This window comes from Cajanus cajan, chromosome 8 (genome assembly GCF_000230855.2).
Source record: "Cajanus cajan strain Asha chromosome 8, NIPB_CcT2T_4, whole genome shotgun sequence".
In the NCBI taxonomy this organism is placed as follows: Eukaryota; Viridiplantae; Streptophyta; class Magnoliopsida; order Fabales; family Fabaceae; genus Cajanus; species Cajanus cajan.
In genome coordinates, this window is record NC_138524.1 from 726,219 (window position 1) to 737,061 (window position 10,843).

The 10,843-nt window shown below is 31.5% G+C and overlaps 1 protein-coding gene across 5 annotated transcripts; it reads left to right on the top strand.

The window, feature by feature from the left end:
• Nucleotides 1–566: 566 nt before the first annotated feature.
• LOC109799155 (lipid transporter) lies at nt 567–9,169 on the top strand. Of its 5 annotated transcripts, none has more exons than XM_083062217.1 (16): nt 567–801; nt 932–991; nt 1,178–1,257; nt 1,533–1,627; nt 2,418–2,575; nt 2,782–2,933; nt 3,518–3,636; nt 4,286–4,449; nt 4,582–4,656; nt 5,244–5,315; nt 6,230–6,367; nt 7,214–7,369; nt 8,254–8,306; nt 8,386–8,564; nt 8,682–8,772; nt 8,838–9,169. In XM_083062217.1, the coding sequence occupies exons 2-15, from the start codon at nt 937–939 to the stop codon at nt 8,740–8,742; spliced, it is 1,557 nt and encodes a 518-aa protein (XP_082918343.1). In that variant the 5' UTR covers nt 567–801; nt 932–936; the 3' UTR covers nt 8,743–8,772; nt 8,838–9,169. The 5 variants fall into 5 exon arrangements, with proteins under 5 accessions (XP_082918343.1, XP_082918341.1, XP_020215273.1 ...); XM_083062215.1 differs by having other exon boundaries at nt 568–823; nt 8,851–9,169; XM_020359684.3 differs by having other exon boundaries at nt 569–801; nt 8,851–9,169.
• The last annotated feature ends 1,674 nt before the right edge of the window (nt 9,170–10,843 follow it).

Here is a 10,843-nt window from a genome sequence, read left to right on the forward strand (position 1 = left end):
TTAGACATAAAAAGAACATGAATAGGAGGAAATAAGAAAAAAGTAAAAATATGATGATTTTTTTTATAGTTTATTTAGATTGAAAAAGGAAGAAAGGAGAGGTAAAAATAATTTAAAATAAAGCATTTCTAAGAACGTGAATAGGAGGAAATAAGAAAAAAAGTAAAAATAGATAATTTTTTAATAATTTATTTAAATTGAAAAAAGAAAAAAAGAGAGGTAAAAATAATTTAAAATAAAGCATTTCTATCTCTATATAAATTCATGTATATAAGAAAAAGATAAGAAAAATACTATTTTATTTTTAACAATACTATTGTGAGTTGCAACGATTTTTATTTTTCTCTTTCTAGTTTTTGATACATCTTGACGAGAGAAATGCAACTTTTCTATGGCACTTCCCTTGCCTCAACTTTTCAAATTAAGTTCCATATATATAATAATATTTGAATTTCATTATTGGCAAGGACATATAAAATTAAATCATATTATATATTAATGTTCCTAAAAAATGAAAAAAAATAAGAAGATATTTTATAATGAACTGAATAAATCAAGTTCATCCTGCAGGTTTCTCTAAAAAAAAATAAAAAAAAGGTTCATCCTGCATTAGTCTATGAAGCCGCTTGAATTATTTTAAAACCTTGAGTATTTAATATTATTCCTCAAAACTTGATCCATAATCAAACGCTTGGGAGTTCCGAAGGTGCAGTTCAAATTATCGCTCTCACGGTGGCTGGAATTCAACTGAATCGCTTCTTCATCCTCCACCGTCTGGCGAACGAACGATCAGCGTTCTCGGTAAGTAAACCAAACCAGCTAGGTATTTATTTGACTCTGTTTCATTCAGTGTCAAAATATGCGTACATTGCCAAATCTCTCGTATGACGTGTCTGACTAATTGATCGAAGAATCGTTTTCATCTCCGCAGTTCCGATGTCTAAAGGCAAAGAGGCTACTAATCTGTCACGCACCTTCAAATACCTATTAGGTCAGGTTATTATTTTCGTGTTTAAAATATATTTGACATGTCGTTCAAAATTCAGTTACGCTGGAGTTGAATTTAAGTTTATTTATTTGGGTTTTCACTAAGAAAGCTTTATATCCTGCAATGTGAGTTAGCTGATTTGATATTTTCCCTTTCCATTTTGCGTTTTTTCAAATATCATGAATCCAGCTACTCAGTTCTTGTCACGAGGGATTCCATTTATATTCAATACATGGATTGTGAGGCATCTTACAGAAGAGGACTACGCGGTAACTGTTTTTCTAGACTCTGATTAATGTTGATTGCTAGCTCTATTTCCCTGTGCATAATTGCAACTTCAAACTTAAGAGATGTGTTTTATAGTTGTGTTGTCTCCTTTCATTTTTTTTGGAATTGATTTACTCTTTTGCCTCCTGCTTTAGTTTTAAATTTTTTTATTTGGGCGTCAGTTTTTGTACATTATGTTTTTCGTGTCATTATAAGCTGCATTGTAAGCCTTATGATAAAAATTGATTTACCATCATGACACCTTTCTTTGATGCAGCTTTATGCAGTGCAGTTTCAACTGTTTGTCACATGCATTTTATTTCTTAGCCGGGAGGGCTTTCGACGAGCATGCTTGCGGATGGACCTGAAATGGTGATCCCTTATGCTTTTCTAATTTTATTAGGTAGGAATAAGAAATTAAAGAAATTGTGCTCCACACTTTTTGTCAAGTGTTAGATATACAATGAGAACCGAATAAGGACAGCAGTTTATCAGTTAGTGCATTAGTTAGACTGGTTTGTTAGTTAGAAGGTATTGGTCACATAAATAGGGGAAATCAGATTGGGGAGATGGCATTCAGTGTATTTGACATGTTTGTGAGTGAATGGAGAGATCCTTTGTGAAGGGGAAAACTTTGGAGAGAATTCTACTCTCCATTTTCCGTTCTGTTTTCAATAATATTGTTCTATTCTTTTGATTCTTTCTATATAATATCCTCTTATCTTTTGATCCTATCATACAGTTATTTTGGTTTAATTTGAATTCTTCGTTCAAATCCTTCTTAATAATTGGGCTTCTTCCGTGCTTGATAAAGATGGGTTTGCTAGTTCTTTGGCCACCCTTTGATTATGCTTGTATGCTCTATGTTTGTGGGCTACTTTTTTGTAACATGCTTCAAAAGAAATAAGAAAATGACTTGTGTTAGATTTAAAGCTACAGCTTAATAGGTGAGTGCCATATCTGTTTATAGTTTGGTTGAAAGATCTAGTAAAATGTTGAATTGAGTCTCTCAATTCTTTGATAGTTTAGAATATTATGTATTTCAAAAATATTATAATTCAAATAATGTGAATAAAGGGTTTATTTCTTTCATTGATTTTTTTAATTCGATGTTCCTACACTCAAGCGAGCTTCATTTGTTATATGCATTTTTTTTTTATAGTGATGGCACTTCAATGGGAGATGTTGTGAAGCTAATGAAAGTAGTGTGGATGAGTTTCCCACTTGGAATATTTATTACAATTGTAGTATGCCTTTTTGTCTTCTGGTGGCAACAAATAAGTTATTGTAGTCCACATGGACAAGCTATCTTGATAAATGGTAATTTAATGTAGCTTTTTGTCATCTATATACATTTTTTTTTCTTCTTCTTCTTCTTCTTCTTCTTCTTGTATGGGTTCAGTATTTTTTCCATAATCTTATCTCCCTTCTAAACATATAAAACCAAATATCCTTAAATAACTCCTCAAAATATCAGATGACATAAAATTTGGGATTTTACAAGTGAAGTTCACTTGTTATGCCAGGTTTTGCATGCATTCTGGAGCTCTTAGCTGAGCCTGCGTATATTCTTTCACAGAACTTGGTCTTGCTTGAATTGCGGCTGATGGTTGAGACTGTAGCTACTTTGTCGCGGTGCTTGACAATGTATTTTCTAATTGTGAAGCAAATTGGAATTGTAAGTGCTTAGTCATAGCAATAGATTTTGATCTTTACTTTCCTTTTCGTCAAGCATATAGTCAGTGCATTCTCTGTTATTCTTGTAGCATGCTAATGACAGATTAATTCTTGGACTGACTTCTATGTTGCTAGTTTTTGTGGTTTCAGCAAATTACCGTTGACTGTTGATTTTCTTTTTTGTTTACCAACATTTGTTAATACATATCAGAACATTGAGACTATCAGACCAAGGGCTATATTCTTTTTTGCTGATTAAATAATTTGTTACATTCTTGAATCTCGTGAATTGAAGGTTGTTTAGATGAATCAGACATGTAATACAATGACCAACAAAAATCACAGAAAGTAAAAGTTGTAGAAAATAGAGAAATAGACTGCTAAACTAAAAATATTAATCAGTCTGGATATAGATGTTTTCTTCTTTTCTAGAATTTCTAAGGGACTGTTATGTACACATGTTTTGGATTCTTGACAATAGTGTATAAGCTTATGCTATTAGGTGGAGACCCAAAAATATTTTATATTTCTAACAGATGTCTCCTTGTAAATGCAACTGATTCAGAGTTTATTGACCATTTCCAGGAAAAATCAATCATATTTGCATTGTCACAGTCTGCATATGGAGCCTGCATATTTTTCGGTTACTGGGGCTATCTTTTGCTTTTCCAAAAATTTAGGGCTTCATACCTTTTTCCATTAAGGTATAGTTATTTTATTTTGTCATAAATATCTCTACATGGTTGTTACCTGTTACTTTTATCATTTTCTCTTCCAAAAGAAGACAAAGCAAATTATAAATACTCTGACTGTCCATGAAACTAGAACTAGGTAGAGTCACATAAGGAGAGGATTAATATTTTAGGAGTTATGTTGGTTATGCTCTAGCTAACTTCATGGAAATTAATTTTCTGCTCTAAGATACTCTAAGCAGTTATTTGACAAGCTTGCTTAGAATTAGAAATATGATAGGCTTGATCTTCTGAGGTAATTGCAGAGGGATAATGTTTGCCAGATGCTACACCCTGTAAAATTTATTGATCATGGTAAGTTTTTTTTGTTTCTCTTGTGGATATATGCCTCTAGTTTGCTGTAGGTTGACCCATGTCTAATTTCATGTTTATAATATTACCTCTATTTTGTTACGGCTGAGATAATGCTATTCTCAACTGACCTTGTCATCTGATTGTTTTACATGTTAAGATGCTGTGTTTTTCTCCTGATGTAATACATGATATATTAAATGTGCTTTGCTATGAAAACTGGAAACTGGAAATCATATCCCAACTTAATTTTGTTAGATGTCTCCTCATTTATCATCAATGTACGATTTATAAGTAACAAATTTTGCAGAGAAGGAAAAGTGATTGATTTTGACCAGCAGCTGTCCAAGATGTGTATACTGTTTACCTTTCAATCCTTTCGAAAATTGATCCTTCAGGAAGGAGAAAAGATAGTACTTGTATGGTTGGATACACCATATAATCAAGCAGTATATGGCCTGGTGGACAAATTAGGTTGGTATTTGGTTTGGGTAATTTGTGTCAGAAAGCTTAATTATTATGTCCTAAATATAATTGCATTAGAAACATGATAAATGTTTCTTACCTAAACACATTTGTCTTTTGTAAAAAATCACCACCTTTCAGGTAGCTTAGTGGTGAGACTTGTCTTTTTACCTTTTGAAGAAAGTTCATATGCAACATTTGCAAGGTCTGCTTCAGGTTCTATTTCTCTCTTGTTTACTTGATGTTTGGACCAGAAAACCTGAATGTCTTAACTATTATTTGCTTCTACTTTACTTGTGCTTCTTCCTTTTGTTTCCTCATATTGCATAATGCATATTGCTTTTTAGGGTGTAATTCTTAATTTGCCCCATTTCTCTCTCCGTCATTTGCCAGGGTAGTTGTGTTTGTCTATTAGGTTTAACTATGAATCCTCTCATATTTTTAGATATATAAATTATAATGCTTTAAGAAATTGATCAACCAAAGTCAATTTCTTAATGAAACAATAGAGTGGGACGGGCTCAACATATGCTAGCAGTATATAACTTATATCATATACCATGGCAAAATATAGCTATTTCCATATGTATGACATTCTTTTAGATACACACATTAAGGTCTTGGTCATGATTTCATGACTATGTTAAGAATATTTTATCTAGACTTCTAATTTCTGTCCTAAGCATATCATGCAGAGTTCTGTTCATATAATAATAAATTTAATATTTTTTGTTGGGCATACAACCATAGAGAAATGGTTTTCAATATCACAAACTGAAATATGTTTTGGTCATTCCTGACAGGAGAATATCCAGGAAAAAGCAAGAAATTGGGAAACTACTTGACAGAATCCCTTAAGTTAGTTTTGTTGATTGGTATGTCTTTTCATTTAATTTCATTTTTTTTTTCTGGATACATATTTGTTAGTTCCTATTATTTAGTCAAGAAATTATTTCTGGTCCTTATATGAAGAAAGATGGAAATTTACCTTTATCTTAGTTTGACTATGTATGATCAATGGTTCTGCAAAGGTTGCAAAATTAAGAAATGTCGGTGTTGAATCTTCCTCGGCATTGTTCACTTAAGTTGTATCTAGACATAAATTACTTAATAACCATATTTGATGCTATGTTGTGTCGTTGCCTAATATTCAGTTTGGTGTAAAATGCTGTACTGAACCATTCTTTTCTCTTCTGCAGAAATAAGAAAACTTAAACCTGTGTGTTCCTCTTTTTTCCATGTATGAATTTCTTTTTTGAAAAGTGAGAAACAAGAATAAAAGAAAGCTAGAATCTAACTCTTTATGAGATTGTTATCCTTTTCCTTGGATGAGTATTGAGTGAACACACCTAACAAGATAGAATCGGAATGTGCATTAAAGCCTTTTCATGAGAAACTGAAAAAAAATGTGGTCTTCTTGGTGAATGACATTTGTGGACATATAACTTGATACAAACAGTGATGATGATCCCATAATGAGGATGTTATTCCAGGCATATATCTAGTTTGCACAATTTTGAGAATTTTAATGACAACTACACTTTTTTAGTCACGAGCAACAATTATTTTCAGCTTCATGACTCCATCTGAGTTTAGGTGGCCTGCATAATGTTTCCTCTCGAACACAAATTGAGCCACTTATGCAGTTGTAAAGAGATGTGGCTACAAGACTTTGTGTAAATAGCTTTATTTTTTCCACTCAGGAAGAGATGTTTTGGACATGTTTTGCCTTAAATTGTATATTTTATTGTTTCTTTTGAGATATCATATCCAACTTAATGTTTTGCAGGCCTGGTTTTTATGGCATTTGGTCCAAGTTATTCTTATTCACTCATTAGATTGTTATATGGTGAAAAATGGAGTGATGGAGAAGCATCAACTGCCCTCCGCTATTATTGCTTTTATGTCATTGTTTTGGCCATGAATGGTAATTTACCTTGCGTCTTGCTCATTTTTTTTATTCCATAAGTACATTGATCATTTGCAGTTACAATCATAACATCTCATGTTTATTATTCTTCATAAAATCTAAATATTTTACATACAATGTTTTATGGGGGCACTATTTTCAAAATTTAATAGGAATTGGTAAATGCGTTAGATAAGCTTTATTAGTAGTCAGATCCTATTTGGATAAATTTCTCCGTAAAGCTTGTAAGAGAAGAAAATAAAAAGGTAAAATTCATTGAACTTCTCCAACTAAAATCAACTTATGCACCTTAGTTTTTGGAGAAGTTAAAATAATGCACAAGTTGATTTTAACTTATGTGGGAAGGTCAATTTATTTTACTTTATTATTTTCTTCTCCTATTAGTGTTTAAGGAGAAATTTATCAACAAAGCCTTACTTAGTCAATTAGTGGGTTACTTGGAGAGAAGTGGGTCATGATGTAGGAAGAGGGGTTTCTTTTTGTTTTTTTTTTTTTTTTTGAGGGGGTTAGGGGGTATGTTTAAATTTGGGTGGGTATGGCTGGAGTGAAGTGAGAAACCTACTTACATATGTTATACACTAAGGAAGACCGTTAGTTAGCCAATATAATGCATTATAATTTTTTTATTCCAAGTCAAATTGTTCAATTAGTAGTGCTGCAGCTTGTAGGTGTGATTTACTTGAATGTCTAATACCTGTTGATAGCAAAGTTCTCTGAACCATTAGAGTCTGACTGAAATAAGTAGTTTTAATCCAATACTCATTTTACATTTACTTGCTTTCCTTGACTAGCTAGCTAGTGGATCAAATTTTCATTATGATAATGTTTCTTTCCTTGCTTCAGGTACCTCTGAATCCTTTATGCATGCAGTTGCATCAGAGAGCCAACTCAAGCGTTCAAATGATTCACTACTTATATTCTCTTTGATCTATATAGTTTTGAATGTCCTGTTAATAAGGTTAGCTGGGGCAGTTGGCTTGATTATGGCAAATTCTCTCAGTATCCTTTCTATCCCTCACAGTTATTTATTTCATGCTGTTTCACAATTTACATTTGTTTTTTCCTTATGGAAAGCCATGTGGATGCTCAAACATTTCAGTTATTATTTATAACCTATTGATCCAAATGAAAGTTCAAAGAAAATTATGATCTAAATGCGAAAGAGATTATGAGGGAAATTGAAGGGCATTCATCACCAAATAGATGAAAAAAAAATTGAAAGGGAGAATCAAATAAAGGAAATATTCTATCTCTTGGTTTAATTGTGTATTTTACTACTGTAATTATTGATATTTATCAACGTGCTGGATTGAATTCCTTTTCTTTTTTGAATCTTGCATCTAAATGCAGCTCAATAGCATCACTATGAAGATTTTGTGACTGTGAGGAGCAATGATTAGGAATTTGTGTATTCTGTTATTGTCATTGGCTTTCCAGCTCTTGATTATGGTGATTGAAATTTGAAAACTGTGCCTAGGTAATGAGAAAATTTATGGTTGCTACATATTTATATGATCTCTATGTTCTATAATGGAGACATAGACACGTTAAATCAAATGGCTGCTGTATTGTCCGATAGCTTGCTCCCGAGTCTTATGTTTTGCCTAGACAAGTAATGCTGACAGCATACCAATTTGTTTTTTACAGTTAGACTCGGTAACCTAGATACTTCTGTATAAGCTGCTAAAATCTGTGTCATTATTAGTTCAACTATTACTAATTTACCAATAAGATACTGTAGGATTTCTACAAATGTTCTCTACGTTAATCTCCCAAGAATTTTATGTGTTCCCTATCAATACAACCTTCGATTTCCATATTTAATTTGCATCTTTAGTAGAAAAGAAAAATATTCTCTATGGTTACTTGACTCGATTAAAAAGATATGACCTTGAGGATTTTATACTCTGCTACATTCATAAAGAGTTACTTCCAGGTATGACTATTAGCTTTGATTTGGCCAACTGTAATTTGATGCTAGTTCTGACCCTGGATTTCATATTTTTACTCCACAGGGATCTTCCTCATTTTCTTTCAGTGGATGCTTGCCGTCAGGATGGATAATTCTATTTCTTTCGGGCATAATCACTTTCATTTCTGAGAATGTATTTCTGGACCGAGATAATTTCTGGCCATCATTTATGATCCATCTCTCCGTTGGGCTGGGTTGCTTCTGTGTGTCATCATATGTGATGTATATTCTTATTTCCTTTATTTACTTTTTTTTTTCCTTCTAAGATCTTGTGTTATTACGATTTTTTTTCTCGTTTCCTTTTTTAGTTAATATACTTTACTTTTCTTTCTCTTTTAGCTATTGCCGGGAAAAACCTTTCATCAGAAGAATTATTCGCTTTAATGATCATTTGGACTGAAGACTTAGACTTCTGCAATATAACTTTGAGGTGAGTTTTGTTTATCCTTGAAACAACTAGTTTTTTAAAGATTTATCCTTGGACATGATGTATAGCAATTTTGTGCAGTTAGTGGAAGATGATGGATTGCGAGTTAGTTTTCTACAGGCTATATCCTAAGCAGCAGAATAGTGGCAGACATAACTTCAGTGGTACAAATTTTGGTACATGTATAATACTACTTTAGCTTTGATTTTCTATAAACTACTGACATAATGAATTCAAACTGACAATTTGTTCTTTGTGGTTTCTGCAAATGTCTATTTACTTAAATTTAAATTTTTGGTGAAGTTAAGCAGTTTTTAGTGTACCGTATACATAACAAATTTGTAGTGACATTGTGACGTGAATAAAGACAGTAAGATAGTGTTTTCTATTGTTCCTTAAATTCTTAGATGCATATTTCCTGGAAGGTTTCATATTGCATCTTCTTACGAGGGGAATATTAAATTGCATTTAATTTGGGAAAAAAAAATAAAAAGATCCGCATGCGTGTTTCATGCTTGTGGTCATAATGTTTAAAGTTGAAAAGGTCATTGGAATTTCCTTGTTGCTTTCTTTCTGTATTAGTATTGTTTCGGCATAATTGCTATTCATTTTGATTTTGTAGCTTAAAAATATTAATAATCTCTTTTCAAGGACAAAGGTGGTGTGACAGGCATATTTCTATAATAATAAAAAAATTCTGAGAGATCAGGGCTCTATATGGTCAAGCATTTTGGATTTCCAATATGTAAATTATAAACCAAACACTTTGTTTATACCGCAAGCAGCATCAAAGGTCTCCAGTCACCATGTCAAGTACCAAATTTTAGGTTTTATTTACTTGAAATTGTCAGTTGTTTTTGCGTATTGTAGATATTACGAAAATGAGGTACCGAAAGCTATTATATTACGGGACACCTTTTAAATGACGAGTTTACAGTGACGGAAAATTCCAATGGCTTTACTGTTTATAAAAAAGACAAATCACGCTTTTATTTCTTTCGGTTTTAATTAAATTAGGGCAAATCATATTGATACTCTTGTTGATTTTTTGAAATTTCACCCAATCTTTTGCCTTTTCAAGATGTACTGAAATCTCTTTTAATTGTTTGAAATACATTATTCCGTGTGTTCCTATTGTTTAAGAAGTATATATCGTATATTTTTGTAAGTGGGGTTACAATAGATGTTAAAAATGTAGAAATATTTTAAGAAATTACAGAGTATCATCATAATTTATCTATACAAATGATACTCGATATCTTCCCCCCTCTCTCTCTCTTAAGATATTATTTTGATCTCGCATAATTCTTATAAATGCATGAGATGTATTGACAAGAAAGATTGTTATAAAAACTAAGGGAAATTTAATTATGTGTTTTTGTTTGGTTTATAAAAGAAAGATGAATGAAAGAAAGTGAGAAGAGAATAAGAGTAGAAAATAAATTGTGTGTTTAGTAGTTTGGTAGAAGAGAAAAGAATAGGAAAAAGTGAGGAAAGAAAGTAATATATTTAAAAAATGATATAAATATTTCTAAATAAAAATAGAATATAGCTTTATTTGTATATGTTGTAGTCATTAATGATATTTTCCTTTTTAAATTGGAAGAAATAGATTTTAGTGTGATACTTATCAAATTTTTTTCTTTCTTCCAATGTTTACTTGTTTACGAAAAGGGGGATTTTGTTTTATTTTATCGTAAGCATGAGTTCCTTTGTAATCGTATCTTTTTCTTTTCCTTTCCCTTCAGCTATTTGTCATACCCACCAAACGGAGTGATAAAGTCTAAAAATCTAGCAAAATTTTATTTAAGAGATGAGTATAATTTGACAAAAATACTTTTAAGACAATTTGAAATAAAATTTGTTTGAATATAAGTTAAGAAATGTTTTGGAGAATTTACTTACTAAAAATAACTTTATTTTTAATAAAAAGAAATTGTAAAAAAGATTTCTGACTTATATTCAAGTAGACACATAATATTTAATATATGAGATGTGAAATATAATAATAAAGGTGGCTTTCTATTTAATAAATGGAATTTCTGGATACAGTACTTTTAAAATAGGAAATTGT